This window comes from Sturnus vulgaris, chromosome 16 (genome assembly GCF_052056855.1).
Source record: "Sturnus vulgaris isolate bStuVul1 chromosome 16, bStuVul1.hap1, whole genome shotgun sequence".
Classification (NCBI taxonomy): domain Eukaryota; kingdom Metazoa; phylum Chordata; class Aves; order Passeriformes; family Sturnidae; genus Sturnus; species Sturnus vulgaris.
In genome coordinates this window covers 13,921,838-13,941,628 of record NC_142258.1, presented here as the reverse complement: position 1 = coordinate 13,941,628, position 19,791 = coordinate 13,921,838, and the positions used below count along the sequence as shown (strand labels likewise).

Here is a 19,791-nt window from a genome sequence, read left to right as displayed (position 1 = left end):
CAGCCATGGCAACTTCATTGCATTGCCCAGCACAGTCTGAAATTCTGAACTTTACGGAGAAAATGCCAAGGTTTAATGAACTTGTTAAGATGAACTATTCTGTCCAGGCTGGGCTTCAGGCTCATTTTAATGGTCATACAACGCATGATGAGTCAAGGGATACTTGTCCAAGTGGCAGTATGGAGTAGGTGGGTCAGGAGGGCTGCAACTTCCTAGGACATCATCAGTGCAGAAAAGACGAGGGCAACATGTGGGCTGGAGCTCAGGAGAAAAGGAGGCTGTGTCCTCCAAAAACTTGTGCGATACCCCACTGCGATACAACCTAGGGCACTCTCTGAACCCAGGTGAGTCCTGAAGGACTCCTGTGTCTCCTTTGTGAGCTCGGGCCTTTCACAGCCGGATGTGCAGCACAGGGATCTCCATTGCAGGGCCAAGGGTTGGACGTGGAGGATCCTTGGGGGCCCCTTGCAACCCCACCCAATCTGTGATTCTGTGACCCCACGTCCTCTTGTCCTGTTCCTTGTTCCCTGGGAGCAGAGCCCGGCCCCACCTGGCTGCACCCTCCTGCCACGCAGTTGCCGACACTGAGAAGCTCTCGTGTCCCTCCCCACAACCTCCTCTCCTCCAGGCTGAGCCCCCCAGGCTCCCTCAGCCCCTCGGCACAGGACATGTGCTCCACACCCTTCCCCAGCTCCCTTCCCTTCCCTGCACCCGCTCCAGCCCCTCAATGTCCTCCCACAACTGAGGGGCCCACAACTGGACAAAGCACTCGAGCTGTGGCCTCACCAGTGCCCAGCACAGGGCCACAAGCACTGCCCTGCTGACACAGGCCAGGGGCCATTGGCCATTAGCCCACATGGGCACACCTGGCTGTGCTTCAGCCACTGTCCATCAGGCCTTTCCTGCTGGAGCCTTTCCACACACTCTGCCCCAGCTGGGAGCTGCCGGGGCTCCTTGTGGCCAAAGGGCAGCACCTGCAGCCACTTGGGCCTCTGCCACCTCCGGCCACTGCTCTTGGCCTGGCCAGCCTGGCCGGGGCCCTCTGCAGAGTCTTTCCATCCTCAGCACCCCACACTGCCACCCCACTCGGTGTCCTCACCCATTTGCTCCTAGGACACTCCAGCCCCTCCTCCAGATCATCCAGACAGACAGGGAACAGGCTGTGCTTTGGGCTGCCCAAGGACTCCCCTCAGGCCTTGCCACACACCCGGGCAGCCCCTGCGTGCATTTGGCAGCCTGAAGGCAGCAGCCCTTGCCTGGGCCCCAGGGATGGCCCCTCTGGCCGTCCCTCACAGCACCCCAGGGATGCTCCTGCCCCTTCCCTGCTCCCCTGTGTGCCTGCAAGAGCAATCTGGGGCCGCCCAGACACCTCCCTGGGCTTTTGGGAACCCCCCTGGTGATCAAATAAATGCTTCTTTGGAAGATGGAGGCAAGACAATATTGCCCATGGCCTGACTCCCACCTGTCCTGAATACCCTTTAAATCCTGCTCTGGCACTCAGGCTCAACTTGACTGCTGGTCTGCAGCCCATGGGCAAAACCATCCATTGCTGGGTCCCCTCTGGGATGGTACAGTCAAATAACACAGCAATGTACAGAAAACATGAACTTTATTGACCTAGACTACTCTTCAACTAGGGGATGAGAACATGACTGGGAAGCCTATGCCTAAATATCCTTAACTTGAACTATTTGAAGAACTTTAACTAGGGGATGAGAAAATTCTGGGGAAATCTATTATTCCTAACAACAGACGGGTTCCTAACACCTATGGGAGGGAATGCCTAAAAATCCTACACTAGAACATTCTGAAAAACTAAGACTGGAGGTGGGGAAGACTTCTGGGAAACCTATTCTATCTAATAACAGAGGGGCTCCTAACACCTATGGGCGGGAATGTCCCAGTGCCTGGGCTCGGCACTGGTCATGCATTCCCTGCCCTGTCTGTCAAGGCCAGAGACGAGCTGGGGCTGGAGAGTCAGAGGAGAGATGAGAAGTGGACTCTCCTCTTCTTGTGAGTGCCAGGGCTCCTTCGGCTCTTCCCTCTGAGCCCTGGGCTGTGGCGGGAGCTCTGGCGCAGGCAGCGCCTCATCAGGGCCCGGTTCTCCAGCAGCAGCTGCAGCAGCTCCTCGCAGCAGCCGTGGCCCTGGCAGCACGGCCGTGCTCCGGCCCAGACGCTCTGGCTCTTCTGCTGCAACACAGCACAGGGAGCCCCATGCAAGGGGCACGGGGGCCTCAGGGGGCTGAGCCCTGTGCCGCTGCCTTTGGCCCCCGGTGCACAGAGAGCCCGGGGCCCGGCTGGGCTGGCCCGGGCAGAGGCTGCAGCAACAAGAGCTGCGGCCGCCGCCTCTGCCGGGGCTCGGCGGGGCTCAGCCGGGCCCCATCGCTGCCCAGCCATGGGCTCAGCCCCCGCTCTGCCTGCGCGCCTCGGCCAAAGGGCTGCCCCGCAGGCCCAGCGCCCTCGGGGCCTGCCCAGCTCTGCTCCCCCACGGGGCTCTCAGCCCTGGCCCCACACCCTCCTGCCCCAAGGCCTTGGCGGCTCCCGGCCCCGCCACAGCTGCCCCAGCCCCTCCCTCACCTCTCCCCAGCGCCTCCTGAGCCCTTGGCCAAGGACCCAGCCCAGCCGAAGGCCCTTGACAAGCAGGGCCACGGCTGCGCAGAGCCAGGGCAGCGCCTCCACCACCAGCATGGCGTCCCTCATGGCCGCCAGCTCCTGCTCTTCCAGGGGCTCGGGCAGCGCATCCCGGCTCCCTGTGGCCCCGGCAGCAGCGGGCCTGGGAGGCTCCACTGGCTCCACCCAGAGCAGCAGCAGCGCCGACAGCGGCAGCAGCAGCCACGAGAGCCCCTGGCTGCCCATGGTGCTGCTCAAGGCCAAGCTGCCACCGCTCAACAGCCTCTGCCCGTCCTTCCCAGACCACTCGTGCCTCGGCTCTGGGCGCAACAACGGGCTGGGGACACTCATCAACCACCGCGCTGTCCCCAAAGCCTCTGATGTCACAGAACAATGGCATCAATTCAGCTGGAGCCCTGCGATATTAGTGAGTCCAACCTGGGGCCCAGCTCCACCATGGCAACTAGACCAGAGCCATGATTGTCTCACTCAGGCTTAGCTTGAACACATCCTGCCACAATTAATTTACCACCCATTCCAACATATGATCACTCTTTATGGGAAGGAATTCTTTCTGATGTCCAACCCAAACCTCCCCTGATTTTTGGCTGTGAAATGCTTTACCCTGTGTTCAATCCACTCTCTCCAGCTTTGCCTATTTCCACTCCTGTGACTTCCATCTGTAGTTCTGCCACTCAGTTTGTCCTGCTGATTTTTAAGGCAGAGATTGTTGTGGAAATACATATAAGGCCTTTGTTTTTAACTCAGTTCACTTTGCAATTGCTACTAACATTCCTAAACCTGTGTGTCTGAAACAGCTGTAGAACATGGCCCAGTGAGATCACTGGTCCAACCTGTTACCAATCACCACCATGGCCACCAGAGTGAAGTGGCCCTATGCTAGCCACAAGCTGGGAGAGGGACCTTGTGACTGAGCACCACATCCAGTCTGCCCTAAAACCCTTCCCACATTGGTGACTCCTCCACTCCCCTGGGCAGCCCATTCCAATATCTAGTCACCTTTTCTGGGTAGAAATTCTTTCTAATGTCCAGTCTAAACCTCCACAGGCGCAAGTCTGGAGGGTCTGTGGTGTACAGTCCAGCTGACCTTGGATGGTTGGGATGCTGGGGAAGGGAACTGAACTTTTCCTCTCCCACCTTCCTCACCAAGGGTTGCAAGGAATGACTATTTTGAGAAAGACAGGGCTTTCCTTAACTGGCTTTTCAGCTGATGCTATTCCCTCAGTGTACTTGTATTTCTCTCAAGTACACACGTCACAAATGGAAAAGCCTCAGTCTTACTAACCAGTCTTAATATGGGAATATAAATATCCCTTCCCACTATTCTTGTTGTGGTTTCAGGTAAGACATATCCACAATCAAAGATTTTGTGATCAATTATTACATCTTTACCTTCACTGGAGGTAGCATCCCACTTCAGTGGATATAAATTACAATCATTCAAATTACATCATGTCTTAAAACACTTTACTACATGGGGAAAAAATAATTGAATTTTAATGCCACATCCTTGCTGTCAGGGTTTGGAACTGACTACTTTTTAGATGCCTGCTTTGATGCCTCCTTATTGCTGAAGTTGACAATGTAATTCTAAAAGTTTTCTTAGATAATAAGGAAAGGATTTAAAATCTTTTGAAGCCTTCAAGACCACAAAGGCACGCCTCAAATACACTGTAAATTATCTGAATCCTGTCTCATTCTCCTGCTTCATTAATCTCTGAGCAGAGCAGGCCTGACTGAGTTAACACTGGTGTTGCCATCTGCCAGTGCCAATGCATTGCTAAACAATTGAATTTGTAGATATTTCCCTGGGTGTTACGTTCCTAAAGTATGCTCCTATGTCTTGGAAGATACACTGTCATAATTTTTTATTTCCAACTGTGCAGTAAGTTACCAAAACTAGTTTTATATTTCTGTTGCTTTTAATACTTTCAATGCTGCAAAAAAATCAACTAAAGTATTTGTTGTTTTTTTTCAATTAAAGAAATGTTATTGTCATTGCACAATGTTTCTGTCTTATGTGAGCATATAAGAGTGAACTTCTAAATTTGCTGTGACAATCAAATGAACAGTGGGATTGGTTTGGGATACTCCCTAATAGTTTGTGTATTGCCAGATTACCTGCCTGAAAAAAACAGCCTAAATAGGTTTATTCTGAAAAGCTGTGCTGCAGATGCCTATTAAATAATTCTGCATTTGAGAAGAGAGCTGTTTTCTCACACAGGCACAGTTCTGTGTGTACAGTCACCCTGTTTAATGGCATTTCATGATTGCCTGCAATCCCTCATCGTGGTCAAGACCCTTGGAGGGCCCAGCTGAACTAAAAAAATAGGAGAATGCTGTAAAGCCCAGAGTGGTGACTGCAGTGCCTTTCTCTGGTACTGGGCCAACAGAACCACACTTACAGTGCCAGTGTTTAGATATGGAAGGGATAAATCCGAGAGCAATCCTTCCTGCAGTTCTTCAAGGGGACTTGGAGCTGCTCAGAAAGCGCATTTTAAATGTGCTGGTTTGCTTTCCGTATTGTTCCAGTATAAAATTTTTTCTGGAGGCATTTTTTGTCACATGTCTAATGAAACACAAAGTGCCTGGGAGAGGGATGCAGCCTTTGGCAGAGTCATCCCTATGATTACCCAGGGAAGATTTGGACTCCAAATCCCTGCAAATGTTCAAGGCCAGGTTGGACAGGGCTTGGAGCAGTTTGGGATAGTGGAAGGTGTCCCTGCCCATGGCAGGGGGTCGAATGGGATGAACTTTAAGGTCCCTTCCAACTCAAATCATGGGTGATTGCTAAGAATTTAGATTTATGCCCAAGATCGGCAAAATCCCACTACTCCCTTCACAACACTTGTGAGACCTGTGTGGCTCCAGCCCCTGACAGGGCCCAGGCTGGGCACCCATGTCCTGGAAGGACATGGAACCCAGACACAAATCTATAGAATTCTGCTCCGGTGTCTTCTGGAAATGTTCTTCCCTCAGAAAGCGGTGGCTGCCATCGCGTCTTGTTCCCTGAGCCTCTGCAGCGAAGGCTCCGTGTTCCCTTCCCGCATGAAGCCCCGCTAAGGTCTCTTAGGGAAACACCCCGGCGGCCGTGGCGGCTCGCCCAGCACACGGGGGAAAGGTTCGGGGCAGTGCGGGCAGCAGGGGACGGGGTCCAAGACCGCGATCCCCTCAGCCCCGCCGCCGCCGCCATCCCGGGCCGCCCTCACCGCCCGCCGAGCCGCCATCGACCACCGTTGCCTGTCACGTGACCGCGCCTCAGCGGCCGCGGAGCCGCCGAGCGGAGCCGAGCGCGGGTGAGGGGACAGGGGGACACGGACGGGGACACCTGCGGGGCTGGGACGGGGACACTGGCGGGGCTAGGACCCCCGGCAGGCCCCGCCGCCGCAGCCCCCTTCACCCGGGCGGCTCCGCATTCCCTCCCCACAGCCCCACAGCTGCCGCCCCGCAGAGCCACCCCCTGCTGGGTCGGGTAAATCGCGGCCCGTCTGACCCGCCCCGTGTGTTCCCCCCGGAGCAGGTCCCCTGAAAAGAGCTGGAAATGATCTCCCACATGGATCAGAAGGAGGAATTGTGGTTTTCCCACCTTCGCGCCTACCGAGAGAAGTCCGAGGCAGTGCTGAGCAGCAATTGTGCAGGTAAGGGGATAGTACAATCATACAGTCATTAAGGTTGGGAAAAGTTCGCTAAAATCATGGAGTCTGACCATTAACCCAGCACATCTGTGAACCTGTCAGTGAGAAAAACTGCTTCAGGATTCCCAGACCCTACCAGAATGTATAGCACTGGTGATACCAGGAGGGACTCAGTGGTCCCTAGCAGCAGCCAGTGCTGGCTCTCAGAGAAGGCAGACAGGCAGTGGTGTGTTCCTGGATTCTTTCCCAGGCCCTGGCACTCTGTAATTTCAGAAGCTACTCTGAAGACTACTTCTGTAGTCTTCAGAAACTACTAAAGCAGACGTGCAATGTCTCAGTATCTCACAGCTCTCTGTATTTTTTTGCCATCTGAAGTTGTGCATGTTTTAGCATCTGTGACAGCTTGCAAACAGTAGTTCCACAGCATATTCAGCTGCTTTGTGAGTTGCTGCCTTCTTTAGTTTGCTTTGAAGCTGCCTTCTAATAGCTCACTTCATATCACTTCTTCATTCAGAGCAGATGGTGCAGGAGGGATCCCTACCCACCCCACAGGCCACTTGTAGTTTCACAGTCCTCTGCAATAACCTTATCAGCTGTACACTTTATCTCCAAGGCAGAAGCTGTTCTGTGCCTTTTATTATTTGTGTCATGCTCTGTACCTCCCTCGGTTCTATTGGAATTTCTCTGAAATGGAGGATCCATCCCTGCCCTTGCACATAGTCAAGGTGTGTTGTTTGAGCTGCAAGGGAACAATTACATTCTCTTTATTCTCTGTTTTTCCCTGAAAATCATTGACATTCGATGAGCTATTTTGTCTGCCTGCAGTTTTCATCCATCTGCTCCAAGGGACTATTCCAGAATAATATCAAGAACATCCTAGACCCATCCATAGAGGAGCCCTCTATACCAGCTCCTGCTGTAGAGGCTGTTCCCCTCTGCACTTCTTTGTTTACCTGCAGTGAATGTTCTCTGTCATTCCCCTGTCACCTGGTTGGCCAGTATTGTAAGGCTCTGACACATTTTATAGTCAGCTTTTGTGTCTGAACAACAGAATCATAAGCACCTCCCCTTTCCCTTCCTTCCCACCTCACGACGGTCGTTCATCCCACAGCAGCTGAGTTTCCTTACCAATTTTGGCGAAGGATGAATTTCTTTGAGAATGCTTTTGGATTCCAGATCTTCCCTTTGGTAAAATTGGTGACATCTCTGAAAAACTCCAAGTGGATTCTCTTGAGAAAGAGATCCAAGGGTACATTTAAGGTGATATTTAGATTTTTCCCCAATGTCTGCACTTACACTACTTACCTGGAACTTGACTCAGATCTTAGCACTGGCAGTCTTGGACATATCAGAGGCTTGAGCTCAACCCAAATTGGCATGGGCTGAGGAAGAACCACACTCTTCCTTTCTTGTTTGCTTTTACTTTTGCTTAATTTTTGCCAGTTCAGCCTTATGCTTCCAGTATAAGTTCCTGAGCATTGTGAACTTATTCTCCTTTCACTTAAAACACGTGAGGTCCTGTCATCATGATTTTGATCAAACCCTTTACAGACAACAGCAACAGAGCAACTTCCCAAGCTCTGTAAGTCTGACCCACAGGGCAAAGGCTTCATGCTGGGCTGCCAGAAATGTCCTTGTCCTGTCTTTGGATGTCCCTCTTCCTCCAGATCCCACGTGGCTGGAGTAGCTGTGGACACATGGCTATCAAAGTTCCAGTTTCTGTTGCTCTCATGGAACAATTTTACAGAAAACTATATGAAGTGTCAGTGTCACACCAAGCTACTGTAAAAGGCATCTCAGGAATTCACTTTGTGATATTTTCTTACACTGCCCAGAGAGAGGAAGATCAGATGAGTACTTTTATCTTCTGGGCTGTAATCCTGGACTCTCCTTCCTTTCTTGGTTGTGCAGTGCCTCTCCTGCTCCAAGACAACACTTCCTCATCCCAGTTCTGTGTGTTCTTCCATGCATCCACAGAAGCAAAAAGTTGCCTTTTTTTCTGCCTCTAAGACTGGCATAAGCCACGTTTGAGGTATCTAATTCCATCCCTTAGTGCCTCCTTTTGGAGTGCTTCTCTCTGCAGCACCAGCAGCAGATCAGGGATGTTGCATTTGTTCTGCTGAGTAGGACAGTTCTTTGTGGCACTTCCATGATTCTCAATTCAGCTTTTAATAACTTTTCAGATATCCTAGAAGAGCAGCCATCTTTCCTGTTGAAGCACTAAACTTTTACCTCTAATTTGCCAATAATTTCAGTGGATTCAGGTTCTGTCAAGAGCACACAGGGCTGTTACCAGCATCTGTTCCTGTGAACATACTGAGAAATCTACTGTGTAGTTTGAAGGGAAATACCAGAACTTTCTGTAAGAGTCAATCTGGGCAACCTTTAGAATTTGATCCCTTTTGATTTATCCTGTCTAAAGTTTCCTGTCTGTGACTTCTATCTGGATTCTCGTTTTATTGCAGCTGAAGATGGGATTGTGAGCAAAAAAGAGAAGAATCCCCACCAAGGCATCCCTGGGCCAGCAGAGCCTGAGGTTTTACTCTCAGGACTGTCCAAGGAGAACAATTCCCAGAGTCCTGCACAGGACCCAGTCGTCCCACAGAGGTCTGAAAGGGTTCAGAGAGCTCTGGAGAAGAGGCAAAGCCGAGTGATGCTGCCTGGGAGAAGTTTCAGGAAGCTGCCAGATGTTACCCAGCAGAGAAATTCCTCTGTGGGGAGACTGATGATATGTGGGGACTGCGGGAAGAGCTTCCGTGTGAGTTCCAACCTCATCCAGCATCGGAGAATCCACACAGGAGAGAAACCCTTCTCCTGCAGCGAGTGTGGGGAGCGTTTCCGGCAGCGCTCCCATCTCATCCAGCACCAGAGGATCCACACGGGAGAGAGGCCCTACGAGTGCTCCGAGTGTGGGAAGAGCTTCAGCGTGAGCTCAAAGCTGCTGCGGCACCAGGTGACCCACACCGGGGAGAAGCCCTTCAGGTGTGCCGAGTGCGGCAAGAGCTTCTCCGGGAACTCCCAGCTGGTGCAGCACCGGCGAGTGCACACCGGGGAGAGGCCCTACACGTGCAGCAGCTGCGGGAGCAGCTTCAGCGTGAGCTCGGCTCTGGCTCGGCACCGGCGCGTCCACACCGGGGAGAAGCCCTACGGCTGCACCGAGTGCGGGAAGAGCTTCAGCCAGAGCTCCGAGCTCGTGAAGCACCAGCGAGTGCACACCGGGGAGAAGCCATACAAGTGCTCCGAGTGCGGGAAGAGCTTCACCGTGAGTTCGGCCCTCATCCAGCACCGGCGGTTCCACAGGGGCGAGCGGCTGTACGGGTGCTCCGAGTGCGGGAAGAGCTTCACGGTGAGCTCCCACCTCATCCAGCACCGCCGCTTCCACACCGGGGAGCGCCCCTTTGAGTGCACGGAGTGCGGGAAGAGCTTCCTGTGGAGGTCGGCCCTGCTGCGGCACTGGCGGGTGCACAGCGGGGAGCGGCCGTACGCCTGTACTGACTGCGGGGACAGCTTCAGGCAGAGCGCCCACCTCACCCAGCACCGCCGCACCCACACCGGCGAGCGGCCCTACGCCTGTGCCGACTGCGGGAGAGGCTTCGCCGTGAGCTCCGCGCTCCTGCGGCACCGGCGTGTCCACAGGGCGGGGCATCCCTAGACTCTGATCCCCTTGGTCCCTGTGCCTCCGTTCTCTCCATTGACTGCCCTGCTCACGGAGTGGGAAGGACTTTCTTCCAGGAGAACGAGTCCTAAAGGAGAGAGGTGCAAATAGGGGAGAGTCAGTGCGAAGAACTGGAGGTCTGGAGGAGAGCGTGGACACATCAGAGGCAGTTGATGGTGTTCAGAGGGAAAGCTCCTGGGAGAGAAAGGAAGTGATTTGAAAAGGCTGAGGAAGGTAAACGACTCTACGCCCACATGTGGACAATAGAGCGAAGCACTCGGACCATCTTAAAGCCTGCAACACTCGGTCAACAGAAGCTCCTGCTCTATGTTCAGAGGCGCTGAGCTCCCTCCCTGAGCCCACGGGCTGGAGCCGCAGCCCAAAGATGCCCAAAGCCCAGTGGCCTCGGCCCCCTGCGCTGGCTATCCGTGTGTTCTCGCGGCCCTGCAGTGGCTGTGGAGCGGCAGCTGCGCTGCGTGCCGTTGCTGCAGCCGCCAATAAAACCGCCGATACCGCAGCGCTGCCGCCGTGTTTTCTTCTCGGCCGCCGTTTCCGGTTGCCGTGGCGTGGCGTTGCTTGCGCATGCGCAGGTTTGCACACCGGCCGCCCTCCGGGGGCGGGACCGGCAGTGTGAGTGGTGGGCGTGATTCGTGTGTCACGTGGCTCCCCCGCCCCCCACCCATCGGTGCTGCTGCGCGTGCGCGGCGTCGCGCGCCGCCCGCCCAGAGGGGGGCTCCGCGCGGCGTCTTGGCCGCCTTCGCCAATCGCCGGCGCGTGCCGTGCGCGGCTCCTGATTGGCCGCGCCGTGACCCCTCGGCAATAAAGCCGGGCCGCTCGCGCGGGGCCTTTGTCTTACGGCGGGGCCGAGGGTGGCAGCGGTAGCGGTGAGTGCGCGGCGCGTCCCCATGGCAACGCGGCCGGGCCTGGGCCTGCCGGCCTCCCCTCTGCTTTGGCGCTCACGCTGCGGGGCTCTGCCCGCTCCCGGTGGTGGCTGGGCCGGAAGCCCTCCCGGACCGCCTCACAGCCGTTTTTCCGCGCCGCTGCCCACTGGGGCCCGGGGCTGTCGCGGCCGACATGACCGCCTTGGCGCGGGCCGGGCCGCCCGGGCCCACAACGCCCACCCGCGAGCCCTGTGCCCGTGTGGGGTCGGGCGCTGCCCGCCCGCCGCTCTGGCTGTTCTCAGCCCTCGCTGGTCCTGCCGTGGGTCCCCACGAGCGAGCGCCTGCCTAGCGGCCGGCGACGTGTGCCAGCACTGGGGCCTGAGTCCCGCAGTGACTTTGCACCGCTGCTCGTGAGCGACACCTGGGGCTTCGGGGACCGGAGCCCTGCTCTGCGTGCTCCCGATGGCCACGGGGCCACTTGGTTTTCCTTGGCCCCGCAGAGCTCAGAGAAGCATTTGGGAATGCAAGCCTCTTGCTATTCCTCCTTTTCCATTATTGGCGATTGTCCTGTTTAAGCTTCAGCACCTACACTTAGCACTGCATTGCATGTATCAGTCCTAAGGCCCTGCTTGGTACGTCCCACACACAGCTGACAGCCGACATGGGCAAGCACTGGCTCTGTGCTGAACAAAGGCTGTTTAGTATAATTGTGTGTGTCTGTCACAATGTATTCTTTCTCAGCCCAGATCCAACCCTGACTTGCCTCTTGACAGTTTTCATAGCCAGGGTGAGAAAACAAATTCTTGATGGCCACCACAAAGGGCAGAACTGGATAAGGTCCTTGAGGTCACCAGGAACTTTCTTTGGTCGGTTTGTTGAGGTGCTGGGCTGCAACTCTAGAAGACAGAAGTAGTGTTTGTGTGAGTGCTGCTAAAAGTGTCTGGGATTTGAATTGCTGCCTCAATTTAGGCTGTATCCAGGTGAAATCTTTAACGTACCTGGGATCAGGTAATGTGGTAATTTAGTCTGTGAGGCTCCATTTCCAGCAGCAGCCAGTGCTAAATCTCTCCCCAGAAGGAGATGGAGATGAGAATCTCTCCTGCTGGGCTTGCCAGGTAACCTCTGGGATGATTCTTCAAGCCTCTAGGCCTGGGGTTCTGAGGTTTGTTTCCACTGCAGTGATGATAGGTCCAACCACACTCTGGGCTTTGTGTATGGGGAAACGCCTTGAAGTTGCATGAAAGTTAAACAGCAGATATGAGCTCTGTATTCCCTGGGTGTTTGTGAGTTACTGAACTCCCGGAGTGCCCAAGAAAATCTAGGGCTTCCAGTCTTCCTTCTCTGCATCATCAGTGTCTTCTTCCTTCGAAAGGCTTGGGATTATTTGGATTAAATGTCTTCCTACCCTGAGAAGAACAGCCGTGCATCTGGGGTGTGCAGCTTGGTGAGGAGATGTGTGCAGGGACACACTGCACACATCTAGATGAGATAGAGGTGTTTTCTCAGGCGGTTTGAACACTGTCATTGGGAAAGAAATGTTTGGAATGCTGAGGTGTCCTGTACCAAACCTCCTCCCACTCTCCAGCCCTGCTATCCCAACTGGTAGCTGTTGGATTGCTCCTAGGCAGGCTCTGTCTGGGCACTGGGAGGTACCCTGAACATCAGCCAGGTCCTGGATGAGCAGAGTTCCTTGCAGCAAATGAAATAGTGTTCCAGCCTCTGCAGAGGAGGTGGCACTGCCTGAGCCTCCTCCTTGGCATGTAGGACATGCCCCCGTTCAGAGGAGCAGAGAAACCAGGACTGTGACCACAAACTGGGGCTTGTAGTTGCCAGTTTTTGAGTAAAAGCAACGGTGTGTGGTGGTATGAGACACAGTGGCTCTGGCTGCCTTTCCTTCTGGTTCTGCAATAACCCAGCATGGGGTTGGTTTGTGCTGACTTGTCTTGTTGGGGAGGTGTCTGTGCTAGAGACTATATTGGGAAAAATCTCAACTTCCACATTTTTCTGCAGGAGTTCTGCCCTCACCTGGGGCTGCAGGGACTGGTGTTAGCACTGCCCTGCCCACTGCCACGGAGAGCTTGTCAGGCTGAGCCCTGCAAAACATGGCAGGGAAAATACAGGTCTGAGAATGCACAAAAAGCCTCCAGTGACTTTTTGCATGGTAACCTCTGCTCCCAACAGCAGACTGTTCTCCTGGAACATTTCCATTAGTTGTGCTTGTATAACACTGGTAACAGGGTGGGGTGAAGGCTTCTGAGACCCTGCTATTCCCTGTGTGACACAGAGAACCAAGTTCCTGTGTGAACAGGAGTGTGCTCAGGCTGTGGGAGTGGAGGCTCCCATGAGCAGCAGATGTGGTGATCCCAGGGCCATCTTTGGCCATTGGGAACCTTGGGCCATTGCTGCTGTTAACCACTAATTTTCGAGGCCTGACGTGGTGTGTTCCTTTGGACAGGATTTGATGTCAGCCTTCAGGACTCTCCCAAGGGATGAGTGCAGCTTAAGTGTTCTTTAGCTCTGCTCTCATCTGCTGCTTTGTACTGGTGGCTGTTGCAGGCGTGTGGAGACAGCACACCTCACCTCCAGGATTCTAGCTTTCTGGGAATATAAGATAAATTGGAACTAGTTTGTCTAGTTTTATTTTGGAATCTGCATGTCCTGAGGAGGTCCTGGGCTGCCATGAGCAGGCAGGGTGGCACAGAGCTGGTGATGTGCAGTGGCAGATGGTGAATGTGCTTTTCCTCCTGTGCCCGTGACAGGCTCCTGGCTGAGCTCAGGTGGCTGGTTTGCCCTTGTGCTTTGGTTTCCCTTCCCCACAGTGGGAGTTTCCCAAGAGCTGAAGCTGTGTGAGGAGTGAAGATGGTCCCTGAGTTGAGCTGCCTGGTGAGTGATCACATAGACAGCACAGCAATTGAAGTTTCTGGTTTCTGGCCTGACCTTTACCCAGGGATGGGCAGACTGCACATCAAGGGAGGGGTGGTGGGAATGTAGGGCTGCCACCCCCTATGACCCTGAATGACACAAAATAATGCACTTGGTCAGCCTTTCCCTGGGGAAGGCTCTGTCCTAGGGAATGTAAAAGACTGTGTGATCACAGGGGAAACCTTCACCTGGTGAGGAGTCCCCCAGAGCAGGTGCTGTGCCTGAGCTGAGGGGAGCCTTTTGCTGCACCTGAGGATGGGGCTCAGCCCTGGCTCCTGGTTGGAGTGTGAAGAGCTGAGGGTGGCTGTGGAACAGGGCTTAGAAACTCTGGGGTGAGGAACTGGAGAGCAGTTAATTTCTAATCAGTGTGCTCGTGTGAGCTGCTGTGCCAGTGCTGGCCCTGTGCTGACCAGCTTGAGGCAGCTGCTTGTTGGTTCTCCCAGTCCCCAGGCATGGGTTGAGCAGTGAATCTATGGATGCAGCCCAGCAAGGGGGGCTGAACTGCAGTGAGGGAGCATGAGGATGGTTCTCTTGGTGAGCTTAGCTCCCTGCTCCTCTCCCAAGGCTGCCTGAAAGCTGTTGTTGGTGGTGGTGTTACTCTGCACAAAGCTGATTACAGGTCCATTTCATAGATGAGTTGCCTGGATTTCTGTGCTCAGCCAGTTTAATCCAGGGGTGTCTTGTTCCTGCTCCTGGATAAGGGTTGTGCATCCTGTTACATCCAAGGAGGTTTTATTTCCTTTTGCAAATGGGAAGGGGGAACCCAGTATACTTATGAGATTTGAAGTAAATTCTGCCAGGTAGGAAAGGAGGATGTGAGTGGGAGCAAGAGCTGTGTGCAGCTCACTGTGCTTGGAGAGTGGCCCAGGAAAGGCAGAGCAGTGAGATCTGCCCCTGCTTTGGAAGTTCCTCTATTCTGTCACGTTCTTGTTTCCCCTGTGAGCTGCCTGACTTCAGAGCTCAGCTGGCCTAATTCACACTGCTTCCTTCCAGGGAAACTTTGTACTGGTGTGGACATATAGCTTGCTCTTCCTCCTGAGTGAAGGAGAGGGGCTTCCCTTTCCAGTTACTCTGCTTAGTGTGTGACATTTGGGGGAAATATTTGGTAGCACCAGGGGAAAGCAGCCTGCTCACAAATACAGTGCTGATTCCCGACATGGAGGTCTCATTTTCAGCCAGGAGCCATCCTGAAGGGGGACACAGTAGGGTGCTGTGTTGTAGGTCTCCTCTGAAGTTAGTATTTTGTGAACTGGGTGTCAGTGTTGAGGCTCACCTGAGGTAGCTGAACTGAACAGACAAATCTGCATCCTGGAAGTGCCTGGTGTGAGGTGGAAAGAGCCAGAGGCTCTTCAATTCCCTGCCTGGTAGAGCTGCTCAGAGAGCTCCTTGCTGGACTGTCCAACATTTCACACCCATCCCTTTGCTAAGGCAGCTTCCCCTGAAAACCCCCCTCTGATTTTGCTTTTCAGACTGATCCCCAGCAGTGATCACAATGCCATCAGCCCTGGAGAGCCCAGGAGGGGGAGAGGAAGACGTCTTGCACTATGAGGAAATTGAAGATGATGCTGTCAGGTGAGTTCTGTCCTACTCATTGGCACAGACAGCCTTGGGCAAGGCAAGAGATCATCCAGGTAGAGGAGTGATCCTTCTCATCTGAAAGAAGTGAGGGACCCCAGTAAATGATTAATCAAATACATGTGCTGTGAAATCTCTTTTGTCAAACTGTACTGTAAGGGTGGAAGGGATGGGAAAAAATTATCTGGAAGGCCTGACAACAAACTGGTTTTTTTTGTCTCTGCTGTGAAAGTCACATTTCAGAAACATTTGACTATTTGGCAGCTGTGTTTGTGTCTTCCTGGCCAAGGGGGGGGCAGTTTTCCATGGCTTGCTGGGCAGGCTTCTTGTTTTGAAAACTGACTCTAGAGGTGAACTCCAGTCTGGTGAGCTCTTGCCTTTGCAGAATACTCAGGTCTAGGCAAGGACACTTTCTAGGAGGTTACTTTAAAAAACAAGTTCACACACATGTTCTAAAAGCCAAGGCTTCAGACTTGGAGAACAGGAAGAGTGACGAGAGTGCTTCCTAGAAGACCTAGACAGGCTGGTTGACCTCTTTGACTTGACAGGCTCAGCTTCATGAGAAGTTCATGTTTGCTGGCACACTCAGTGGGTCTGGAGTGTTCCAAGTCTCTCTTAGAGCTGACACAAATGTGCTAGCTGTAGCAAACTAGTGATAAAAACTGTAGGGTGCACTTCGGCATGATTTGAGTGTTTACCTGAAAGGTGTTGTAGCCAGGTGGGGTCAGTCTCTTTCCCCAGGCAACCACTGACACAATGAGAGGACACAGCCTTAAGCTGCACCAGGGGAAGTTTAGGTTGGGTATCAGGAAAAAATTATTCACTGAAAGAGTGACTGGGCACTGGAATTTTCTGCCCGGGGGGTGTTGTAGTCACTGTCTCTGGGTATGTTTAAAAGAAGACTAGATGTGGCACTCAGTGCCAGGGTTTAGGTGATGAGGAGGTGTTAGATCATAGGTTTGACTTGATGATCTCAAAGGTCTTTTCCAACTTAGTTTGTTCTATGATTCTGTGTCCAGGTAGGTACAGTGCCTGTAGCCTAAAATCATAGATTTAAATGTTTTAGGTATTTTTTTTTTAAAACAAGACACCTTGTGGAAACTTGAAAAACCTGTGTAATTCAGGAGAAATAAACTTTTTAAGGGTGTTCTTGCCCTGTTTTGACATTCAGCTCTTATCTCTTCTCTAACAGTTGATACCCAAGTTGGGAAAGCTGGGGACCTACCTGAGCCTTTTTTTTTTCTCCAACAGAAGATACCACCAAGGCCCCTTTAGCTTGCCCTGATAGTTGCTCCCCATATGCTCAAGGCTTCCTTGTGTAGTGTTGTTGGGCTCACATGGATGAGAAACAGAAGTCATGGTGCAGGGATCAGCAGGCCCTTGGCAGTTGCTTCAGCACCCTGGGCCAGAGCCCCTGGGCAGCCCCAGCCCTCCTGGAGCCCTCCTTGGCACATGGACTGCTGCCACCCTGCTGCTTCCTCCAGCAGCTGCCAGCTCAACCTGCGGGGTGGCCTGAGGGTCCACCTTGTACTACATTCACTAAACTGGGGTGGTAGATACTGGACATCCCTCCAAACACAGCAGGGACAAACTCATTGCTGCATGGGGCAGTGGGGTGAAGGAGCTCTCGTGTTTCCTGCAGCCCCATGGACCTTTCAGAGCTGCTGAAGGAGGGGACGAAGGAATCTCACGACCGTGCAGAGAACACTCAGTTTGTCAAAGACTTCCTCAAGGGACGCATCAAGAAGGAGCTCTTCAAGGTGAGTGTTGCTCTGCTCCCCATCTCTTTAATGCACTCAGAGCCCCACAGCCTTGGGGGTGCTATGGTGGTAGAAAAAGCAGAGCCTTTGCTCCTTCAAGCAGTGCCTGCCTGGTACAGGTTCTCCAGGCTGGTTTTGTGCCAGGCCTGGGGGGTTTCCTCTTGTTTACCCCAATTCCATGTAGGCAGGAGTAGTCATGGGATGAGTTGTGCCCGCCTAGTGAGCAGCTTCTCACATGAGCTGTGCTCTATCCATAGCTGGCCACCGTGGCCCTTTACTTCACCTACTCTGCTCTGGAAGAGGAGATGGATCACAACAAGGACAACCCAGTCTTTGCTCCTCTGTATTTCCCCGTAGAGCTTCACCGGAGAGAAGCTTTGGCCAAAGACCTCAAATATTTCTATGGGGACGACTGGAAAGAAAAGATCCAGTGTTCAGAGGCAACTCAGCAATATGTGGACAGAATCCATCATGTGGGACAACACGAGCCAGAGTTGCTGGTGGCTCATGCTTACACACGCTACATGGGGGACCTCTCAGGTGGCCAGGTGCTCAAGAAGGTAGCCCAGAGGGCCCTGAAGTTGCCCAGTACTGAGGAAGGGATCCAATTCTACGTGTTTGACAACATTTCCAACGCACAGCAGTTCAAGCAGCTTTACAGAGCAAGAATGAATGCTCTGGACTTGGACAAGAACACCAAGGAAAGGATTGTGGAAGAGGCCAACAAAGCCTTCAGATTTAACATGCAGGTACTAAACAAATCCCTTGATCTCCTGTGTGTGTAGGTGCTGCAGGTTAATTTGGACACACCACTCACTCAGTCTGGGGCTGAGACCACCACAGCTCCTCCTTGAGGGGTTGGGATTCTAGTTGAACTAGCTCTTTCATTAGCTTCTGGAACTGGTGTCAGCCTGGAATTCCTGTCATGCTCCAACACCACAGCCAAGCCCTTTGATTAAGGCAAAATTAATATGACTTCAAGATTCCCATAGGCTGTGTGGCTGTGAAGCAGTGAGGGGAACAGAGCTCTTGTACTAAGACAGCCTCAAACAGTTTGAGTGTGCTGCACCACCCTGGTGGTAATTCATCTCCTGTCTCAAGTCTGACTTGTTGCCTTATGGCAGAAATGTCTGGAGCCTTCTGTTCCTCCCATAGCATTTGCCTCTCATCAAACCTGACTGAGCTGCTATTTGCCCTAGGGAATGAACACAGATTTTGCTACTGGATGCAAGTTTTAATCTTGTGCTTGTAGCAGGTCAGTGTGATTTAAACCGGCCAGAAACATGGTGAGGTGTGGTTGGCTCCTTTGTCAGGATGCCATGGCAGTGAGAGGGGCTGCCTGACCACTGCAGGGGCTGGGATCCTCCAAGGGTCTGCAGCAGAGAGGGGAGAGCCTCATTTGCCTAGAGCAGGCTGGGAAGTGAGCAGCAGGGCGGTGCTGCCTTGCTCCTGGCTCTGACTGAATGCTCTTGGGCTGGGCTGTGCCTTCCTGGAGCTGCAATGTGTGCCAGGTGTCACCACAGCTCTGCAGTGGATGCCCTGGAAGGCGTCTTGGGACAGGGAAGCAGGAGTGGTGCTTGCGTGTTCCCCAGATGATCCCAGGGGTCTGGCTGAGAGCTGCCTGGCTCTGCCTGCTTCACGTGCTCACTGTGACCACTTGCAGGTGTTTGATGAGCTGGACAAGATCGGCAGGTCGCTGGCAGAAGAAGCCCAAGATGGAGGCTTCCCAGTCCATGACGGAAAAGGAGACATCCGCAAATGCCCGTACTATGCAGACAAACTGGGTAGGTGGTGGCAAGGAGAGGGCTGCCATGGGTGTGTGGCACAGGACTGGCAGTGCTAACAGTGCTTTCTGTGTCCTGCAGGCACGGCAAGCCCCGGCTGCCCCTTCCATGCTGCTCTGGGCCTGGCCAGGCAGCCCCTGGTGCAGCTGATGCTGGCAGCCTGCATGGCTGTGGCAGCAGGAGCTGCAGCCTGGTACATCCTGTGATGGGCACAGTGTGGCTCTGCTTGGGGGCAAGGGGAGAGATGTGCCCTGCCCATTTTCTGACCTTTCCCTTGCTGGTGGTGAGTTGACTACAGAGTGGGAGTAAGGAAATAAACAGGAATCCTGTGGGGTTGTCCAAGCCTCCTTGCACGCTGCTGTAACACAACGTCTTTAGCTGGCTAGTGCACAGGAATGGTTAGTGCCGGGGGTGAGGACTCCACTGCAGCACTGCCCTGCCCAGAGATGTCCTGTCTTGTCCTGGCAAAGGCTTCACATGCTTGGCTTTTCATCTCCATCCCTGAAGCAGTGTCTGGAGGGGGGTTTCTTGCCCTGGGTTGCATCTGCAGAACATGTTATCAGCCTTCCAAACAACGAGCACTTGCTTTCCTACCCTGAGAAGCTGAGGCTGTGCCATGGGGCTGTTATCTCAAAGGAGTGTCCTGTTTGGTGCAATGTCCTGGGAACCAAGTCTGACTCCTGTTGGGGATGGGGGCAGGACCATGGTGGGACATGGAGGTGACAAATGTGTATTGTGCAACTTTGGGGTTGAGGGTTGGTTGTCGGTTATTCTTCCTGAAGCCTTGACTGGAATAAAAAGTTGCAATGCTGTAGCTGGGGAAAGCTAAAAGCATATCATTGTGAGAATGGGGAGGGGGGTTAAGGGGGAGAAAAGGGGGTGCAGTCCCACACTGTTTCATTTGTCTCTGACTCATGCAGTCCCTGAGAAGCTCCTGCCCGAGCACCC

The 19,791-nt window shown here is 53.5% G+C and overlaps 2 protein-coding genes across 2 annotated transcripts; both read left to right on the top strand.

The window, feature by feature from the left end:
• The first annotated feature begins 5,870 nt into the window (after window positions 1-5,870).
• On the top strand, window positions 5,871-10,155 carry LOC106862150 (uncharacterized). Its single transcript, XM_014890992.2, has 3 exons — window positions 5,871-5,927; window positions 6,152-6,269; window positions 8,732-10,155. The coding sequence occupies exons 2-3, from the start codon at window positions 6,173-6,175 to the stop codon at window positions 9,916-9,918; spliced, it is 1,284 nt and encodes a 427-aa protein (XP_014746478.2). The 5' UTR covers window positions 5,871-5,927; window positions 6,152-6,172; the 3' UTR covers window positions 9,919-10,155.
• A 436-nt stretch (window positions 10,156-10,591) lies between these two features.
• On the top strand, window positions 10,592-19,657 carry HMOX2 (heme oxygenase 2). Its single transcript, XM_014890969.2, has 6 exons — window positions 10,592-10,805; window positions 15,194-15,296; window positions 16,942-17,059; window positions 17,317-17,808; window positions 18,723-18,843; window positions 18,925-19,657. The coding sequence occupies exons 2-6, from the start codon at window positions 15,217-15,219 to the stop codon at window positions 19,047-19,049; spliced, it is 936 nt and encodes a 311-aa protein (XP_014746455.2). The 5' UTR covers window positions 10,592-10,805; window positions 15,194-15,216; the 3' UTR covers window positions 19,050-19,657.
• Window positions 19,658-19,791: the final 134 nt, after the last annotated feature.

Excerpts from the sequence above, each read along its gene's own strand:
- LOC106862150 (XM_014890992.2), top strand. The coding sequence starts at position 6,173 with ATGATCTCCCACATGGATCAGAAGGAGGAATTGTGGTTTTCCCACCTT. Across the intron at positions 6,270-8,731 it reads GCTGAGCAGCAATTGTGCAG|CTGAAGATGGGATTGTGAGC; the intron begins GTAAGGGGATAG and ends GTTTTATTGCAG.
- HMOX2 (XM_014890969.2), top strand. The coding sequence starts at position 15,217 with ATGCCATCAGCCCTGGAGAGCCCAGGAGGGGGAGAGGAAGACGTCTTG. Across the intron at positions 17,809-18,722 it reads CCTTCAGATTTAACATGCAG|GTGTTTGATGAGCTGGACAA; the intron begins GTACTAAACAAA and ends GACCACTTGCAG. Across the intron at positions 18,844-18,924 it reads GTACTATGCAGACAAACTGG|GCACGGCAAGCCCCGGCTGC; the intron begins GTAGGTGGTGGC and ends TGTGTCCTGCAG.